Source organism: Gymnogyps californianus, chromosome 2, assembly GCF_018139145.2.
Source record: "Gymnogyps californianus isolate 813 chromosome 2, ASM1813914v2, whole genome shotgun sequence".
NCBI classification, from domain to species: domain Eukaryota; kingdom Metazoa; phylum Chordata; class Aves; order Accipitriformes; family Cathartidae; genus Gymnogyps; species Gymnogyps californianus.
The window spans coordinates 19,672,260-19,693,765 of record NC_059472.1 but is presented as its reverse complement, the minus strand read 5'-3'; the positions used below and the strand labels follow the sequence as shown (position 1 = coordinate 19,693,765).

The following is a 21,506-nucleotide window of genomic DNA, read 5'->3' as shown; positions in this document are numbered from 1 at the left end:
CTTGTCATGAACCCACTGAACTTCCCTTTCTTTTGTTCCTCAGAAGAAAGTACTGTTGTAGTATAGCTGTCTGTTTAAACAAAAACAAATAGGCTTACTGTTTAAATAAATATATTTCTGTGTTCTGATTTATATCTAAAACAGTTTTGGTCTTTATTTTCAGGGTCTTTTTAGGAAGACTTTCACAAAATTGTTGAGGGAGCCAGTGTTGAAAGATCAGTTGTGAAACACTATTTATTTTTGCTAACCCTGGCAGGGATTTTAAATTTCAGTTTCTGTGCCCTCTAAGGAATATTGCTTGAGATGAGGGAGTGCAACATTTTATATGCAGCTCAGAAAGGAGGTTAAAAGCTTAGAGGGAAACTTAGTTGTTTTTTTTATTTTTTTTAAATCTGATTGATTTATAATAAAGATGTAGTTAATTCAAACAAGTCAACATTGTATGTGGCTTTTTGCTACGCTGTAGCCCCAAAGTAGACAAACAGCTTTGGAACTTCTGGTTTTTAGCAGTGGGCTTTTGACAGCTGTGATGCATTTTGCTTAGGGGGATAGGTCTCATCTGCTCCAAATGAGGAGACTGAGATGGTTTTCAGAGTCGTTTGTCTGACTTTTGTTTTTTCTTTTTCTTTCCTCTTTTTATTACTGTTGTCCTCTCTGTCCTGCACAAAATGTCTATGTGTAATGCATGCCCCTACTGCAATCAGCCAGTTCTTCACGTGCATGTTTTAGTGAAATCACCTACTGTTGGCAGGCACTTGCAGTACCAGTGTTTTACATGCTGAAGTCCAGCTTTGTATTTATTTGCCTTTGTCAGACCTTTAAAATTAAAACCCAACATGATTAAAAAAAATCAGAAAGCAAATTAAAGTTTCACATACAAATGAGATTTGCCATTGTAACTACTGCGTTTCTGAGAGAATCTTGAAAGTAGATTATTGACATAGTGCAGAACCAGTCCTCAATAACATAAATGATTATGGGGATTACAGGTTAAATTAAAAAGACGACATTTGGTGCTGCTGAGTCCAGAACATTTTGAAGATATAGCTAGTGTAGTTTATTCATGCACTTTTGTTTTCAGAAGTGTTGCAGTGAGTTGTTCATGACTATCTCACAACTTTTCATGTCACTTTATTGTGTCTGATGTCTTAATCTACAGGAGTTTATTTTGGGCTTGCGGCTGCTGTATTCGGTTGAATAATGATCATGTAGTCAGATCTGATATGAACAATTCTGGTCTTGTAGTACTCCTGCATTTGAGTGCTGCTTCATCAGCTTTTTTTATGTTGTCGATGCGGTTTTTCTAGATGTAAAAGTCCATCTGCAGGTTGTGGAGTTTAGTATTATTGCAAATGTTACAATTTTTGACATTTAAAAATTTTATTGGAGAAAAGCAGTGCATGTTTTTATACTGAAAATCACTGTCCTTCGGGATTCTCAGATCACTGGGCCAGAGGGTGTATTTAGTGTCTGCAAAAGTTCTTTTTAAAATCTAGAAGGTTGTTTGTATTGTAAAAGCTGGAATGAAACTACTTTTCTGGAGTTTTGTGTAAGTTTTCTTGTCTCTTAAGAACGTTCACAGATTAGTTCAGATGTCATGTAACGTGCTGCTAAGTACATGTAGTTTTTTATGATAATTTGTTGTCCAGAGCAGCAGCAATTCCCCTAGATATCACTCAAAGTGCCAGTAAACTGTTTCTGTACTAAACCTGAGTCTTGCTATGTGAAAATGCATTGTTGAGATCTTGGTTCATTGGAAACTAAGATGATCATGATGAAAATATTCTGTGCTTACTTGAGGCTAAGCATTACATGTTTGATTACTGTTTCCTTTCTCTCTTGTCTATTTTTTTTACATGTGGACAAATGTGAATATTTCTCTTTGCTGTGCTCTAGCAACCTGTTTATCTACAGAAACAGAGAGGGAACCTACTAATTTTTACTGATTTGCTTCTGTATTTTTCCTTTGACCAGTAGATGTGATTAGATGGAACAGATTATGTAGATAGGCCTCTGCTAGAACCTTAGGTCTGAAGAACAAGTTTATCAGCTGAGTTGTATAAACAAACGCCTGGAAAAGGAGGGTTCTGTGTGAAGCTTTTAATGTGATTCAAACCACTGGTCTTTTTGAGAGCCTGGGGACTGTCCTGCCTCCCACTGTAATGAGTCAGCTACAAACTTTGCAATGCTATCTAGCCACATTCATGATATGGCTAGAGTTAGTTTGCTCTGGGGAGTTGTGACTCAATCCCTCTACCAAACATCTTTTTTCTTTAATCCAGAGAAATCTGCCTGTGATGAATTTCTTTTATCCAGCCCAGGTGTCTCATTGATTTCAGGAGTTAGAAGCTATGCCTCTTCTGCCAGCAGGCTCAACCCAAGCCAGTGACAAACATTTTCTTTGGATTTCAATTTTTATTTTAAAAATAAACACAGAACATAGTATTAGCATAGTTTGTTCCATTGTAAGATATCCATTTATTAAAGAAGCATCACATAAGCTCTTACTGGCTTTATTTTGTTTTTTTACTGTCTTGTGTTATTATGAGGCAACTAAAGTAGACTTCAAGTTTTAACAGTATCAGAACTGTTTTAGTAGGTGAGTTCAATTTTCTAGACAAGTAACTATTTCAAAGAAGGCCTGACGATCTAATGACCTGTATGGAAGATATTTCTTAGAATTAGTCTTCTAAGAGACAAAATTTCAGTTTCTGAGGTTCTCTTTATCAATACATTTTATTGCTTATTTCAAAAATTGGTATTTGCTTTTACTTAGAAGTGCCGTTTCAGGTTGTTGAATTCATCAGCCAAGGACTTTTTTTTTTTTCCTTCCAGCTTCCATGTAAATAATTATATTCACAATAGTATTTTTTATATTATTTGTATAGTTTTGTCTTCAGGAACTAAGACGGCAGTTTCCTGGGAGCCACAGAGTTAAACGATTAACTGGAATGAGATTTGAAGCTATGGAAAGGTAACACCTGAATTTAAAAAAAATGTGCTTTCTATGTGGAAAGGTGCTTGCTATTTCTTTAAAAGGAATTCGGGCACTATAAAAACACGGTAAAGCAATGCTGGGCAATTTCTTTATAGAAAATGATGATGTGCATGATCGTATTATAATGTTTGGACATTTTTATTGCATTTTTGCATGTACTATGCGGTGTTACATTTTTGCAATCTTCCCATCAGACTTCATAGATTAAAAAGATCTCTTGCTCAACAGCATAAGTCATTATACAGTAAAACACTAGGCACTTTTTTAACAAAGTCTGAGAGGTATACATTTCATCTCACAGAGCTAGAGTAGCATATGAAAGTCAGTGCCAACATTTTTTTGCCTTCATTGTTCTCCTATGCTCCTCATTACTGCGGGATGTAGTTCTTTTCCCTTGTTTTCTGAATGTGGATAGATCCAGTAGAACTTAATAAGGATTAAATCGATAGAATTAGTTATAGAAACAACTCAAAAAACCATATGGAATAGAATGGCAGAACCTAAAAGTCAGACTGACCTTTTTGAAATGACCTATAGAAGGGTTATAACATACTAAGTTTAAAAGGAATTATTAAAATAATGAACAGCTTAAAACTTTACCGTTTTCCAAGAGGAATGACCTCAGGGCTTGAGGTTGACCTTTATTGTCTGCCTTTCTCCTTTGGATACATCTTTGATATCAACATTCTGTTCTAAAGCACTTGTCTTGGGTGTTGAGAAGGACTTCCAGCTTCCAGTGCCTTTGAATGCTAGCAAATCTGTTCCATGCCACATTTTGCATATGGAGTTGGTGAGATTTGGAACTTTTAGGCCATCTTGATACAAAGGAATTGGAACTTAGAAGTAAACTCCTAAATGCTTTTTTTTGGTAATTTATTTATTTAGCAGATGTTCTTCATCCATTGCATCCTTGCAAAATTGACTTTTAAAATGTTACTTGATATGAGCCACCAATGAATGTCCATTGCTTGGATCAAAAGGAGTGGATAACTGGACTCCACAACCACGGGAGCAGTCTTGGGGCAACTGGATGTTCCATGTTTCACACTCGCTTTATATCAAATACACATTTATGAAGAATTTCCATTAAACTTAGCTCTCTTTCTGTCTTCATTTAATGTGGCGTAGGAGACAGTGAGAGAATGGCAGCAGATTTTCCTCCCTTCCCCAAACCTGTTTAGAAGTGCAAAAGATCATAATTCTGTTCAGGCTTATGTGACTGCATTGAAGATGTTATTGCATGGGAACAGACCTTTGTGGGAGGTGACTGCTGCACAAACGTTATGTGTTGTTTCAGCAATGAAGTGAGATTGAGCCACAGTTTTCCAAAAGCACTCGTAAAAATTCTTGACAAAACATCTCTGTCAGGTTAGATCCTTGAGATTGGAATATCAGGGGAGCAGAGGCATTAACGAAAGCTGAGGTTTCATCTTCATAGATTTTCTCCAGAAGTCAGAGAAGAAAGGCTTCAGCTTTAGATTGTCTTGAACAGGAACCCATGTGCAGGTGCTCTAAGCCATGCCCTGAAGAAGCCTGTCTCTCTCCACCGAATGTGAATGAAGCCTAGGGAGACTTAGGCTGGAGGGATCTCATTTTCAGTTGAAGAAGTAAGCTTCTTAAATTCTAAGTGACTTCTAGGAGTTGATAAGATCCTGCCTTCCCCAGCAGGAAGAGGAAACAGTGAAGAACATTTGTATAGAATGAGGCATCCCTGTAGACACTTGCTAATCAAAAGAATGGTATTCTGGAACTTCACCCTGTAAAGTTGGGATTATGGCCATCCTGTTCAGTCTTATAAAACACATTGGATAAAGTAGCAACTAACAGGGAACATGAATACAGCATTTTACAGCACGTCTGCTCAACTCTGTAGCAGTCACCTTCTACTTGTTTCTGCTTTTGTGCTTCCTTTCACATTTGTTCTCATACCTTATGGTAACTGGACTGGACAGCTAAGCTATGCTAATGTCAGCAGTGCTTAGGGAGCAGCGAGAGTGTGTAAATGGGTGTCCAAGGTGAGAAGGATGTGTGTAGCATCAAAATCAATCAGCAGTACCTCTGAAAAACTACTTGTCAAGCTATACATGAAGACACAAAGTATGCCCTAGTTATGTGGTGATAGCATAACAGCTGTGTAGTCAAATGTGTTTTGAATTGAATTATTTCATTTGTCCAGTTTGGGTCATGTACACAGCTGGCTGAACACACAGATCTGTTTCCCAGAAGGTTTAAAGCATTTATAGCAGCTGGAGTAACCTGTTTTGACCATACTTCAAATAGCAGAATTAATTAATAAAACCTATGTAGTGATAGTGGAAAACATTTTCTTTCAAGATTTATGGTATAGCGTAGGGGTGAACTCTTGTGTGAATCCCTCCAGTTTACTGTATGCGGCTGCTTATACTTTATAAAATCATAACAGAAGAAACTTACATGAAGTTTTAAATTACAATAATGAAGTGAAAAGTCATTATTTTGGATGGCCTTTCAAATTTTGAGGTTTCTGTTTCTTGGGAGAGGTGAAAGGGAGAGTTGAGATGTGGTGATTGGACCTATTGGGTACAGAAAAAGAGAACAGATAGGAGAGTAAGAAATTGGGTGTAAAATATATAAGTTGCTGCTGAAATAATATTCCATGAAGCAGTTATGTATTTTTTTAACTTGGTGACATAAAATACTGCTGTTCATATTTAGCACTTACTCAAGAGAAGTTTGTATTAATATAGTTTGCTTAAATAGATTCAGTATAAAAAGTGCAGGAGGGTTATTAACTATTGCAAGGACGGTCAAAAAGTCAGGCGTTCTGTCTTAGCAGAAATAAATGCGAATAATTTCTTTGAACAGGTATGATGATGCCATCCAGTTATATGATAGAATTTTACAAGAAGATTCAACTAACACAGTAAGTTTAAAAGATTTTTCTGAACTGCATTGGTTTGTTGTTTGAAATTGTGGTAACATTTTGTGGGTTTCACTGTGGAAAAACATGTGTCTATATTTGTTTTCGTTAGTTTCCTAGTATAATAACCCGTGTTGCTTTCATTAGAACAAATGAGATTCATTTCATGGTGAGAAGGCATGATGTAATACCTGCTTAAACACTGAATTTGGAAATTTGCCCTGAATATTCAGTATTTAAAGGACCAGTATAGTCTGCCATGTGTCTTCTGTCTTCCTAACGCTTAAACTTACTTAAAGATTACGTATGAATACACTCAGGTAGTGTTTGAATAGCAGTTATTTTGATTTATTGTCTGGGACATTTTACTAGCTTTTGAATTAAATTACTATAAAGCTTGCCAATCATACAAAACAAAATCTGAGACAGATTGTACTTTTCTTTTAAGCATTTTTTGAATACTTGTTGTGTAAGCCATCTTGAGCTGTTAGATGCCTGTCATGGTTTAACCCCAGTCAGCAGCCAAGCACCACACAGCCACTGCCTCACTCCTCCTCCTCTCCCCCACCCCCGCTCCCGGTGGGATGGGGAGGAGAATCGGGAAAGAAGGCAGAACTCGTGGGTTGAGATAAGAACAGTTTAATAACTAAAGTAAAATATAACATTAACAATAATAATAATGAAATATAATAATAATAGTAATGAAAAGGAATATAACAAAAAAAGGGGGGGGGGGGCGGGGAATCCAGTGATGCACAATGCAATTGCTCACCACCCGCTGACCGATGCCAGAGCCGTGATCCGCCCCTCCTGGCCAACTCCCCCCTGTTTATATACTGGGCATGACGTTCCATGGTATGGAATACCCCTTTGGCTAGTTCAGGTCAGCTGCCCCGGCTCTGCTCCCTCCCAGCTTCTTGCCCACCTGCTTGCTGGCAGAGCATGGGAAACTGAAAAGTCCTTGGCTTAAGATAAGCGCTACTTAGCAACAACTAAAACATCAGTGTGTTATCAACATAATTCTCACACTAAATCCAAAACAGAGCACTGTACCAGCTACTAAGAGGAGAGTTAACTGTATCCCAGCTGAAACCAGGACAATGCCAAATGAAAGTCTAGGGAAACTTGTAGCAATATATTTTCATGCATTTTTTTCTACAAGGATAAAACTAGGGACATGAAGAAACTATGGAGTTCCAAATTTTTATATCACATGTTGCGAAGTCAGTTAATTATTATTAATCATTGTCTGTTTGTTGTTTGTCTGTGTTACTTGGTTTCGAGGAACTGTTTCTATTTATTGGGTAAACTTCTATGTATATGTAATACTTGGGCTATTGCAGATGTTTTGGCAGTCTCATGTAAACGTTCCTTGGTGCATTTTGAACCTCTGCCTTTCTTCAGTCAGCTTATTTGATGTGGTCTGCTATTCAGGAGGGGAAAACCCACAGAAACACAGGTAACTGGGGGTAAATAGGGTATGCCAGAGCTGGATATAGATAAAGTACCATCACTTCAACTAAGTAAACCATTAAAAAAACCCCACAAAACAAATTAAAAAAACCCAACAACCAAAAAACACCTAAAACCACCTGTGCTGGTTTTGGCTGGGATAGAGTTAATTTTCTTCATAGTAGCTAGTATGGGCTATGGTTTGGATTTCTGCTGGAAACAGTGTTGGTAATTCAGGGATGTTTTTGTTACTGCTGAGCAGTGCTCACACAGAGTCAAGGCCTTTGCTGCTTCTCACACCACCCCACCAGCGAGTAGCGTGGGGGTGCACAAGAAGTTGGGAGGGGACACAGCTGGGACAGCTGACCCCAACTGCCCAAAGGGATATTCCATACCATATGATGTCATGCTCAGCAACACAAAACGCTTGGGGAAGAGGAAGGAAGGCGGGACATTCGGAGTGATGGCGTTTGTCTTCCCAAGTAACCATTACGCATGATGGAGCCCTGCTTTCCTGGAGGTGGCTGAACACCTGCCTGCCGATGGGAAGTAGTGAAAAATCCCAGCCAAAACCAACACACCACCAAACCAGAAAATTATTTTCAAGGCAACGCATCTGAAAACGTTAATACCAAGTTGAGCACTCAGATGACAGTGGTAGGTTAAAGTCTGTGTCTTTTAGCAGTGATAGAAGTCATATTTTTTGTGCAGGGGTAAAAAGAACCGTTTCAATTCTTCACTCTTATTTTTCACTCTCCCTAGAGCAGTACTACTTTAACTATGTTCTGTGAGACAAATGTAGGTGATCCGCAGTTGTCCTTTGAAAATCTATAGTGTTTTTGAGTAGAAATTAGAGCACAACGTGCATAGCTGTCTGCAATAAATGTTGATGAATTTTATCAGTGTATGGCCCAAAGAGTTCCAGAGATACTAAGTCTTCAGAGTCATGTTAAAACAAGATGGAACCCATCTACAGTGAAGCCACAAGAATAGGTCACCTAGGTGCACATTTTATGACTTTTTGCTGAAGCCAGTGGAAAATGGAGCACCATATTACAATGACTTCTGTGGACCACAGATCTTTGAAGTGTGCATTTTTGACAGTTTTACTCTTCAGTTGTCTCAACACGGCTAACATCATGTGAGTGGTTTGCTGAATAGTTTTATAGAACAAAATGATATATTTAAATAAGTAATATGCATGTCTATTACCTAATTTGGATTTTCTCAACAAAATCGTAAAGATCCATAAAATGATAATATTTAGAAGCATAAGATGTAAATATTAGAACAGCTGCATGATCTATTGGTTTTCTTAAGATCTGAGAACAGAAGTGGCGTGTTAAATGCAAAGCAAAGGTTCCTTGCTATATAACTATAGAATAGGTTGGCTAAGCCTTGCATGTGAAGACTGAAAGTTAAATAGAAAGTTTTGATAAATTGTCATGTGCAGATTTCTTTGTGTCCTTTACCTGTTAATTATTTCCATGCACACATGTGGCTGCTGTAGGAAAATAAACATTTTGAGATTTTAAAAAAGAAACTGTTGCTAAGTTTGTCTTGGCACTCACCTTACCTTATAGCAATTTCTTCTGGTTTGCTGACACATGGAGTTGCTTATATACATTAAACTTTTTGGCAGGTGCTGTAAGTGAAACATAGACATTTGTTCACACGAAATCATGTAAAAATCATGCTTTGCATCGACTGACAGTTTCAAATAGAAGCATGGAAAAAGCTTTTTCAAAAAATTACTTATTTTAGACACCTAGCAGTCTTTTCCATTATGAAAAGTGAACTTTGAACTCAAATTATGTAAGGGACATTTACACTTTTGGATGAGGTTTTGTTGCATGCAAAACTCTGAATTCTATCCTAAGAAATGAAATAAAATACTGTTATCTTTATTTCAAAGTACTCTTTTTAAAAGGTGATCATCTCTCAATGTTTTATCTCACTATGAGCTTACTTGCTGAAAAAGATGACTCATTTGACAATGAGCAACGTTAATGTTGTCAATTCAGAGATAGTGTTTCATTTTTCAAAGCATGTAGGCGTTGAGTAAGGGTCTGTCCCTTCTCTAGAGAGTTTAATGAATGAAATGTGACTCCTGTGAAAAGCACAACTTGTGTGCATTTTAATAGGATAAGAATGGGAACCTTTTCCATTCTTGTCCATTTTGGTTGAAATGAAGGCTTATTAGAGCTGTAGCTGGCAGATTACTCTGTTATTAAGGCTGCATAACATTCTCCATTGTAAGGACTTTTTTATTAATTGAAATTTAGGGTAGTATCCAACTGAAAATCTTTATACTGGTGCCAAACAGTGGCTGAGTTGTTTGTAGATCTTCAGATGAAATGCTTAGTCTGTTTCTCAGAACAAAATAAGGGGGACATTGTTTTTTTTAGCAGGGTTGCTAGAAAGGACTTTTTTGTTTGTTTTTACTGTTAATGTATTTCATTGAGAAATCCTCATCCTGCTCTGCTTTGGAGGGAAGCCTTGGATACCAACAGGAAAAGAGCTCTTGGTTAGAATGCAGCTTTTATTATACTATGAGAAAAACACCCAAACTGGCTAAGTCACAGGCATTTGAAAATCTTTGCTTCATGTTCTCAGTAGAGACTGCTGGAATTTTTATTAAATACATCTTCTTAAAATTTCATTTGTATTAAGCGTGATGTATCCCAGGCTACAGAGACTAAGCAGGACTTCCTTGCAGTTACTCTTCACGGCTGTAGGGCTGTGGGAAAGGGGCAGAAAGGAGGGAGACTCCTTTCTTTTCTGAGTTGCACCCAAGCAATGAGCAGGAGAAGGAAAAAAAACATGCAGAAGGAACTGAGTAGAAAGAGAAGGAAGTAGAACTGTGAGGACCAAAAGAGAGAGGAACAGGTAATGGAAGGTTAGGTCGTTGGTTAACAGGACAAGTCAGATCAGATGTAGGGGAACAGATGGCTTGAAGGGTGGGTAGGAGATCAGAACAGCGGGATTTGCATTAATGTTTGTCTTGGGTGCCTTTTTTTTCCCCCTTCCCTAAAAAAAAAAAATAATTAAAAAGTCACATTTTGCCTTGAGGCACTGTGTTTTCTGCTGTCAGTAAATAACTTTGAGACCTACTGGTGAAATGTCTCTTATTCCCTGTAGTACCTGGTGTGTATTAGTTCTGTTAGTAACTGTTTTAGCTCTAATACTAAAGGCATATACCATTTGAATGCTGGAAGTAACCAAACTTGTGGTTCTGCAAGATGGAATTTCTGTTCTTTCACTAAAGAAAACCCACATACACTTCATATCTTCTGGAGATAAGGCTGAATGCTCAAGCATGCTACTTAAAAAATGCCAGAATCTTCCTGCCCTTAAAATGACTGGTAGTCTTTTGAAGTAAGTAGTTATTATTTAGCTGTATCCTTTGTAAATTCAGGTAATATAATGGCTAAACTTTGATATAATGTTGCAATATAAAATGTAAGGCATTTTTAAATCTCAAGTTGATCTTCACAGTGTTCTCAGTATCTTTATTAGTGGTGTGGATACTACATTGAGGTTTGTGTTTTGGATGGATTGCTTGTGTGAAATTCAGTAGGAAATTTGCATGGAATTGATATATCTGTATTTTCTGTTTGCTGCATAAGTCCTCATTTCTGGGAATGGGGCTTGTACATAAGAACCTTACAAATGGAAGTAGTATCTTGAATGTTTTTTTTCCTCTCATTTGTCCCCCAGCAGCCATGTGAGATGAAATAGTACTGACATTTTACATATGGAGAGCAGATGAAAGCCCAGCTCTGCAAAATTATTTAGGCCTCCGTTCCAAAGCAGGCAGTTAGCTCTCTGATTTTGCTATTGATTTCAATTCTGTAATGAATATTAAATGAGGAATTTTTAAACTGTGTATATGTCTGTATCAGATTAAGTTGAATGCCTTTTTGCATTATTTTACCCTGGCAAAGATTCTGCTTTTGGGGAGCAATTTGAATGTAGACCCTTCTATTTTAATTAAATAGCTAAATATTTTTATCAGTTGGGCCCTTCTCGAGGTGGCCTGTCCAGGAGTGCAAAGTAGGTTGATGATGAGAAAGGAAATTTTATTCATGTGTTCAAGACGTAGGTTGGTGTCTAGCCCACTCCACTGTCATCCTAGTGCATCTGCAGTTTCTCCTGATTCGTCAACTCAGCCATCAAGAAGATTGCAGAGCACTTAGTCAACACCAGGGGAAAGCGAGATAAGGCACAAAGTTCTGCCTTAATTCTAATCCACAGAAGATCTGATGTCTTTAATGGGATAATTCTTCTACTGGTTTTCTTGCTGCTTTTTCAAAGAAGCTTTTAATAGAACTAGACACTGTATATGGTTGCTTAGCTTAGGGCATGTGGATAATCTCATTAACTTCATGGGCCTAGTAATATAATTGTGTGAACGAACAATTAAAAATTAGAATTTTCAGAACAAGATAGTGTTCTGGGTGAAGTTGTTGTCTTTCAGGGTTCATAAAATACTTCACTAACTCCTCTGTTGTTTATGGGAGTGGGCAGGAACAAGTGTATGCATATGGTCACATGAAGTTACACTTTCCTATACTATTTTGAGATTCTTTTTCTAGCCAAGCTGGACATGTTTCAGAAGAGGCACAGGAGGTGGTTGAAGACATGTGGGAATCCAGATACTAGAAAGATTCAGAGCAAAATCTTAGTACTTAGTATCATGTAAATAGGCAGCAATTATGTATCATGAATATCTGAGTTCATTCTTCCTAGCGTCTCTTTCTATCATTGTGCATTACTGCCATCTTGACTGTATAGGTGACTTTTTCCCCCAGTTCCTTGTCTCTACTAAATAAGATGAGAATAATGAGCACTAAGTCTGAGCACTGGATATCTATTTATCATCTGAACAGGGATAAATCTTTAAAACTCCTGCAGTCCTGTGCATTCATTTTGAACAGAGGCCTCCTGTGAAGTTCTTGCAGCTTTGTACATTTATCTACAGGACGCTTTAAGTTGCAAAAAGGAAAATTGCTCACCAAATGAAGTATCTACTAATAGGGGGAATTTTCTGAGGTGACGTGTATGTTTCATTAAATATATTGCTAGCACTGCCAGGAAAGACACAACTAGTCCTAAACTTAAATATGTGTAGTGGTAGTTTTAAAGGGAATTGAAAAAGATAGTTTGGCACTGTGTCTGATGCAGGATGGAGTTGGTGAGAGGTATGAAGAGCTACGGCTGCTGCTTCAGATAGTCCCCAGGGAGGACTGATGGTTAAGCTGGGGATGCACTATGTGGATCCTAAAGGAATGTTTTTTTCTTTTGACAGTTCGAGCATCGTTTACCTTTGCAAGGTTTTTTTTGCTTCTTGTTCAGTCATGATTGGTAAAGTGAGACAGCAGAGTGCATTCCAGCATTTTTCCCATGTTTTATTTTTGTGAGCGTAGCACTTTTAAACATTGGTGGAGATTTTATCCCTTGAAATTAAATATTTGAGAACATAAGAACAGCTATACTGGAGTCGTGCCAAAAGTCCATTTTACTTGTCCTGACAGTGACCAATAACAGATACCGGGAGAAGTGTATAAGAATGGGGCAATCACAGTATGCTCTGGTCTGTTCTGCCAGTTTCTATTCATCTTCATGTTACAGTTTTCCTGCGCCAGAAGTGGTAACTCTGTTTTTAATAGCTCTTCATGAAATTTCTGCATTGATTTTTTTTTTTTAACTTCTTTTTGAACTTGTATAAGTTTGATGTGCTTGTGTCTACAACATCATTCAGAAAGGAAATTTCATAATTTTTTCATGGATTAGGCAAATCTCTCCTCATTTTTTTTTTCCCGAACTTTCAACGTAACAATTTTATTTGATATCCCTAATTCATCTGTTACAGTCAACAGTTGTTTTCTGTTCACTTTATTCGTGCTCATGATTTTAGGGATCTTTTGCGTTTTTCTTCCCTCTAAGCTGAGAAGTCCTAATCTGTCTAGCAGTTCTTGTTGCCATTCTGTGCCCTGAAACTTTGCTGCTGTTGTGAGTGTCCTTTCTGGTTTTTTTTCTATATTTGGATGAGGAAGGAGAGGACAGAACTGCAGTCAGTATTAAAAATGCGAGAGCATTATGGAATTATACAATGGCCAAATGATGCCACTGATGTGTTCTCTTCTACATTCTTTTCTGATAATTCCAGTATCACAGTTTTGTGGATTTTGGGTTTTGGGGTGGTTTTTTTAAGACCTCTTCTGAACATTGAACTGACTTTTTATAGAACTGTTCATTGCAACTCCAGCGTCTGCTTCCTAACTGAGCGAATTCAGACAGCTTTTCTGCGTACATTAAATTAGTATTGTTTTACCCTATATGCAACCCTTTATCTAGATCAAATTTCAGGGGCTGTTTTATCATGCTGACATTCACTGTTGTGATTGCTATTCTTTGCAGTTTACTTTTGTTCTTTATACTTATATAACTCATTATCATCAATTAATTCTAGCACATCACTGTTAATTCCCTGGTTAGATCTCTTATGAAGATGCTGGGCAGTAGTTTTTAATACAGGTGACTGGGATTCTCAGTGCAGAGAACTCACTGGTAGACAAGAACTCTTTTCTCCTCTATTTTATTTCTTTTGACTAATTTATTTATCCACATGAAGACCTTCCCCTCTTACACTGTGACAGCTTAGTTTCCTTCAGAGCTTTTGGCTTCAGAGTGAGAGAGCTTGTTGAAATTATTTTTGAAGTTGAAGTTGACTTTTAAATGGATCTTTATTCATCCACACTCTTAGTGACTCCTTTGAAGAACTCCAGTAGATTAGGGAAGCCTTACTTTCCTCTGTGTAAACTGTTCTTACTCTTCCTTGGTATATTACATTTTTCATGTTCTCCAGTTCCAGGCTTTAGCTTTTTAGCCTTTGTAGCTTCTACCAATTTGCTCTGTGCTGGTGTTAGACTTGTTCATTGGATTGCCCCTAAAATCCTGTAAAAAGTTATGTTCACCATTGCTACTTATGCTTTGACATTATCCCTAAAGCAGCAGCTTCAGCTCAGCAGCTCTGCGCCTGCATAGATTCATGTAAGAGAAAAAACTCTAAGTCTGGTAAGAGTACATTTGTGATTGTGGTTGTATTCAGATTATGTGGTATTTTTTGACATCTGTGTAATTCGTTCCCTTTAGCTTTGTTGTAGTTGTTTACACTTCTGTTTTGATTTGCATATTTCAATTTGAAGGAAATTATTTTAATGTAACCTTAGACCAAACGCACATTGGCTCGAATGTTAAGTCCTTGACAAAAACAAATTTAAAAAATCAAAGAATTTCTTTTTAAGATGCAAAATATAATTTGTTTAACGCTGCAGCAGTTATACGGATATGAAATCGTTCCTTTCTTAGAGGTGTCAGTGCCTGAAAATTCTCCTACTATAATACTTTCTTTGCAACCATGAAATTTAGAACAATCTTAGACTCTCTCTTGGTATGTTTTACTAATCAAATGCAGAAGTTGATAAATGTTCAACTCCTCACTTCACTTTGAGTCTACTTAATGCTAATTAAAAAGAATCATGACAAATGGAGGATTAGTTCTTGTGCCAGATTGGGGATTATTAGTCTTTAAAAGAAATGGCTTAGAAAGGTTCACTGTTTAATAAATACATGACATACTGAAGTACCTTAGTCCATATGATACTGATTATGGTATAAGCGTTTCTTTAAGATGGCATATATCTTTCGATTAAGAATGCTGGATTTACAGAATCAGCCAATAATCATTCTAGTGTTTTGTTTAAACTCTGGAAAATTGATAGGGGGAATTCCATGCCATAGGTTCTGCATGGTCAAACACTGCAGATCTTGTTGCAGCACTGAAAGTTTTGTCTTTTCCTTTTGATTTAAGGTGTAAGGAGGAAGGAGATTGAGTTCATTTTTGTATCAGCGTTGTTCTTAAAAATCTTACTGTTGTGATGCAAAGAACCAAAATGTAACTCTTGAACGTCATTTTTCTATCTTTGTTAAAGTGATTGTTACGACTATTTTAGTATGCTTTGTAGATTTCAAAATAATCTCAAATCTTGTAGTTAAAAGTAAGTTTCTCATGAATATTCTTAGTGGACTTGAAATTAATGATTGAACATATCTGTACTCTGCATTTCACAGTTTTTTAGTACCTTGCAATAGGTCCCCTAAAAATGAGCTTATATTTTGAAATGTGAGATTTTTACTAAAAAAAGGCCTGAAACATAATAAAACATATGAAATTGCCTGGTTTTCTTATATCAGCTGATACTAAGGCAGGTAATAAATCGATATATGAAATAAATGCTAGGTAAAGCTTCTGTAGAATTTGTGGGAGGCTGGCTTTCCACATCAAACAACTGGGTTTTTAATCTGGTAAAGTGGTTATTAGTGTTGGCAGTGGTTCTGCACCATAAAACATTGTGTTTAATTTGATGGAAATAAAGAAAAAATGATGCTATGTGTGTAAATTGTTGTTAGTTATGCTGCTTTCCTCAGGATGCTAAGTAAGCATGCTGAGTGCGAGCCCCAGCTCACTGAGGAGGAAGCTGATACACACAGCAAGCTAGACAGGGGCTCAGGGACAATATAAATCAGAGTAAGAATTAGAAGTTTACAGCACACAAAATGGCCCATGTCTTGCTTTTAGTGCAGGCCTTTTCATATATGTTTTTCTTAAAGCATTGACTACTGGAGTCATTGAATTTCAGTTTTTATTTAAAAAAAACCCTAATAGTCTTTATGATTCAAAGAAAAACTAGAAAGTCAGATGGGAGAGTAGTCTGTGAATACAGATAAAAACAATAGTAGTCTGTTTTCATGTCTTTTTTTTAGCCTGTCTTATCACTCCTAGGAATCACAGATCTGAATACTTCAGATCTACTGAACACCTATGTGTCTGTCTCTTGGCAATGCGTTCAGAATATTTGTGTTGGTTTTGTGATGGAAAAATGTTAGTAATTGCTTTAAAAAAACCCTATGTCCTCACTGACTTCTTCCCAGCGGTTTTAAAGAGACTTTCAAAAATTCTGTGCTACTATACAACATTTTGTTCATCCTCTGAATGTCAGCACTGTTTTGAGTGGCTGAGCCTCTTTTTTGTAAACTAAGAGTTTTCTGTAAATAAACTTATCCCAGCATTTTTGAAAGTTTATTTGAGGGTGAAGAGAGTGCAGATTTCAAGCCCAGATGCTGCTTTATTTTTGGTGATAAGGAAGGTGGATAAAAAAGGAAGTTTTAAATAATATTTTTCCTCAAATAAGAAACAAAAAGTGTAATTTTGCAGAAATGTTGTGGGATTTGGTGCAGTTTAGAAGCAGATAAATTCCATCAAATGTATATGCAATTCATTTAACTCCTAAGTGCTACCATCAGAACATGTTAATTATGTCTAATCCTTTTATCCTCATTATTTGATTGCATTAGATGACATGCTTGTTATAGGTAAACATCAGTTTATATTTGTGACTAGAAACAGTTGTAGCTTTTCATAAATTAATGTCTTGAGGTTCCAGTGATTTACGTTACTTGGGAGTGCTGTGGTTAAGAAATAAAGCAGCCGTGGAGAAAATCTGTTTCCAGATTCTTTTGGAGGACTGACTTGCATGCGATTGAGGGAGTTGCATTAGAAACAAAAAAGGAGGGTGGCTTATGTAGGCTGTTCCTGTTTGCCATTGCAAATTAAGTTGTCAGATACATTGATTGATTTTATATATTAAACAGATTATTTCAGTTCTCAAGCAGTTTAGTTTTGGTCAGTCTCTTGATTGTTTTTTCTTTAAATTTTGAAAATAACAACTGAATTTTTAATCCAAAAGCTACATTTTAAAGTAGATAGTCTGTTACCTGCAAAAAAACTTCTGTCTTCGTAAGCCGTAATTGCACGATACGCTCCTTTGGCTGTGTACGCTGTTATCCCCACTTTCCCTTCTTTCATGTTTCGGGCTCAGTGGGCAGGTCACTGGGCTGTGTATAATATCAGCCTTGGGTAGTGAGTTTAACACTGCCCTGGTGTTCCCACCATAGCAAGGGTGCTGACCTGCTTTACGAAATGCTTTCAGACCTCTTCATAAAATGTGGTAGAGAACAATGGTTTTGGTGTTCTTATTTCGTTTTGGTTTTTTTTGTTTAGTAATAGTAGCAATATGATAAGCATGCGGGATAAGCACTTTATATTTTAAAAAAATAAGTTTAATTACGCTGTTATCTTTATTTTAAAAACTCAAAAATAACAATAACAAACACTGTTTATTTTATAGTGATAAATGTGGTCAGCAGTTAAAATTTCCGGAGTCAGTTATGGCTTTTAGCCAAATGTCTCCCAGTAAAAGTAGAATGATGAACGTAACTTCACAGGTTGCAGTTTGACAAAGCAGCAGTGGAAAACAAAATGACTGTGGCTAAACCCACCACACTGCCTGTGTCCTAATTTGTCTTCTGATTGTTCTGATGAATTTTCTCTCTGCCTGTGCCTTGCGTTTAAGCAGAAGAGTGAAATATTTTTTCCTCACTTGAGTCATTTTCACTGAATTTTCATCAAATATATGTTTGTGGGGGAGGTGGAGGGGATGAACTCAAAGGAAAGAATAAACCTACAGTTAGTGTTAAAAGTGTTTCTAGCTGTGCTGTTTTGGTAGCTTGAACTAGTTTACTTAAATGCTACACTTTCCTCTTCTTCTGGAAGCAATTAATTTGTTCAAGTGGTGATCAAAGGATAAGAAATTATTTAAGAGAATGATTATGTTTAAAATACTGTAAAAATACAAGAACTTTCGGCATATATGTGACTGTGATCTTAGGAAGGTACATTATGAAGAAACTAATTTCAGAGTTATCTTAAATTCAAAGATTAAAATCGATTGAGGTTTTGAACAGTTGTCCATTCCCGTGCTGTCAAGGCTTCCGTAAGGTGATACCCAACTGTATAACCTCTTTATAAGATATGAAATGGGATGAGAGCTATGAGGGGAATAAGCAGTGGGATTTTGTTGCCAGAAGAGTGTGCTTTTTTTTTATTAATATTATCTCATGGAGAAATGGCATATGAGTGTGTATGTACACACAGACACATCATGCACACCACACATCTGTCTTCTCATGTCTGACTACAGCGGTTGTGATCACCCAGGAGAACAGGGGTTATAGGCAAGGCAGGAGGCTGATGGTGTTTGTTCTTTGAGGCATGTTACACTGGAGTTTGGTTTTACTTTCATTCTGTCAGATTCCCGATCTGATGACTTTCAGACTGGCTGAGGTGTAGTGCTGTTTGCTCCAAACTCTGTCACACTGCTGGGAAGATGTCCGTTGTTTTGAATTACAGCTCAAGTGTATCTTGATTCACAGCTCCTAGATGTCTGAAAACTGCTTTTAGAGAACAGTAACCAACATACTTCAGAAACTGGAATATTGGTTTGAAGTACAGAATAATCAACTATTAAAATTCTGTGTATCTTTTCTCCTGGTGGTCTGTAACAACTTTTATAGAGTTCAAAATTTAAATACGTTATAATTCTTATAACTTGTTTTCATATTTTTTATGTTGAAATACATTTTCCACCCACATATTGAAGTACTGCTCAGTTTTGCCATTGAAGTGGCTATTTTGTATTCCCTTTACATTGAAGAGCCTACTTTGTGCTCCAGGAATGATGAGAGACTTGTTTATGAAATCGGTGTGTATTCAACATTAATTAACGATGGCATTCAGCACTCCAACAAGAATCTTTAAAAATGGCTGAAAGCCATATTTGTACAGTGGCAACCAAGATGCATCTGTGGGATTCTCTAAGACTCAGTCACCATCTCCCCTCTATAGTCATGGATCTTGTGAATGACAAGGTGGGGGTCTTTAGAATGGCTGAAGATTAGCATCCCCTGCTGTTTTGTAATTATCAGAATCTGGACAGTCATTTATTTGAATGAAATAATGCATACAGTTTGTGCCTGCAAAGAAAAGCATACATAATGTGATTGTAAGAGGAGGTTTTCAGTCTCTCAGTGGGATGTCATAGGGTATGTTTATAAACTTCAACCTAGCAGTTGCTCTGCAGTGGAATTCCACTGGTATTGAGATAATAATTTGCACAGTCAAATTGCTTTCTTTACAAAAACCCAGGGAATTATGAGACCCTAATCCTTTATTAATGTCAACCCATAGGCGGCAAGAAAGCGTAAGATTGCCATTCGAAAAGCCCAGGGGAAAAATCTTGAGGCCATCCGAGAGCTGAATGAGTATCTGGAACAGTGAGTGTCTTACAAGAATACAGATTGTGTTTTCCTATTCTGATAAATCTTTTTAATTAAAATGGAATTTGCATTTGATTTACGCTTTTGCTTCCATGCTGGTCATTTACAGAATCCCTTGCACATTCTTTCCTTTTTTCCCTCTCTTGTCTTCTCTATACAGGTTTGTTGGAGACCAAGAAGCTTGGCATGAACTTGCAGAACTTTACATCAATGAACATGAGTAAGTTGTTTGCTAAGTTCACATAAAATCTGTTAAATTGAAACCTACTCTGTGTAAGTCAAAGACCTGATTTTTTTTGAAGGACTAGTGTTAGAAAGTATGCTGTCTCATTTCCAATATAAAAAGCATCAATAGGAAATAATTACTAACCTTATTTGACTACCAAATGCTTTAAGAAGGCATTTGATTTTTAGAAGAGAAAGTTTACTTAATTACCTGTATGTTTCAGTCATTTTTTTAAATCCAATATTTTAAAAGAAGTGGTTTACGTGTAGCAGGGAACAGCACTTATTTCCCATAATTTTTCATTCAAGTAATGTTTTTTACTAGTTATAGATTTTGAATTCTTTACTTCTGAAATCAATTGATCATGGTAACTGATATTCTGATTTTCTTTTACCCTGCCTCTGCAAGAACTTTTAGTAACCTTTAAAAAAACAAAACAAAACAAAACATGGATCCAGAGTTAGAGGCATCTGGTCGCCTGGGTACAAAACCCAATACCATCAAGAATGCTGAATGTTGTAGTAACTTGCTTATTGGATATTTAATGTTTTTGTTAGGTTTTTTTTTTATTGCTGTAGTGACAGGAGGAAATCCCAGTGTGAGAGGATTAGCTCAAAGCCTTAGTTCAAGTTTTCTAATATCACAGCATTAATTCTAACCTCCACCCAAAGACGTATCTTTTTTTTCCCGTTCTTTAGTTCTTCAGCCCAGCCTGAATTATATCACATTGTTTCCTACCTTCCTTTCCAGAGAGTAGTGAAAGAATCAAATTCTCAAGGAAGAAATAGCCATTCTCAATGTGATGAAAAAATTGTTCCCCCATCACCTCTCCTTCCACCCCATTCTCAAAGAAAATAATTATTAAACTCATTCAAATGCTGACTTAAGGAATAATCTAGAATTTTGATATCCAGATTTCCATTTGTTTTGGGAAATTCACCAGCCACTTTTCCAAGAAAATAGCTTTTTTTTTTTTTTTTTTTTAAATGGTTAGAAAGATATTTAAGCTTGTCAAATCTGTCAGTACAAAAGTGAATGATAGAGTGGTGCAAACATACGTATTCCATTACTGGGTTTGGGGTTTTTTTGCTATAATCTTTATTACAAAATTGTGTAATAAAACCTGAGAAAGAAATTGCTTTTGCTTGTATTTGTCTTGGTCTGTAATTCCAATAAAAAATAATATGTAGAACTTTCTCCAGTTCATTGAAAGAATTGACTGTGCTCACTGTACTTTTACGAGCATCATTATTATTATTATTTTGATGATTAAATGGGAAAAAAATTGGGAACTTGGCTAAAAAGCAAGTAAAAGTTAATTTTTAAAAAAGGAGACAATTCATCAGCTTACTTGTTTTATCAGTGTCACAAATTTAGTCTCGCTTGTGAAATCACCATGCTGTTACCGTTGTTCATAAACATACTTAGATGTACAAGGTTTATATAGTCCTCAATTCTATGCTCTGTTCTGTTATGAGGACTGTGGCTTCTGCTTTTGGAGAAGAGGTGGCTATCCTTTTATCTCTAAATTAAGATTTGAAATACAGACGCGACTATCATAATGTGCACAGGAGAAAACCACAATATATTCACTTTTATGAAATAAGATTTTACGGATTATATGGTTTAATATTGTCTCATAATTGCTAAATTGCTTTTAGTCTGATATTAAATATCTACCCACACTGTCA

The 21,506-nt window shown here is 36.6% G+C and overlaps 1 protein-coding gene across 2 annotated transcripts in view; it reads left to right on the top strand.

The window, feature by feature from the left end:
• EMC2 (ER membrane protein complex subunit 2) overlaps window positions 1-21,506 on the top strand; it is a 47,521-nt gene that overhangs the window by 12,613 nt on the left and 13,402 nt on the right. For both annotated transcript variants that reach the window (XM_050891956.1, XM_050891957.1), the window contains exons 4-7: window positions 2,889-2,974; window positions 5,843-5,900; window positions 19,501-19,586; window positions 19,750-19,809. In XM_050891956.1, coding sequence (XP_050747913.1) covers window positions 2,889-2,974; window positions 5,843-5,900; window positions 19,501-19,586; window positions 19,750-19,809 — 290 coding nt within the window. The remainder of the gene's footprint in view (window positions 1-2,888; window positions 2,975-5,842; window positions 5,901-19,500; window positions 19,587-19,749; window positions 19,810-21,506) is intronic.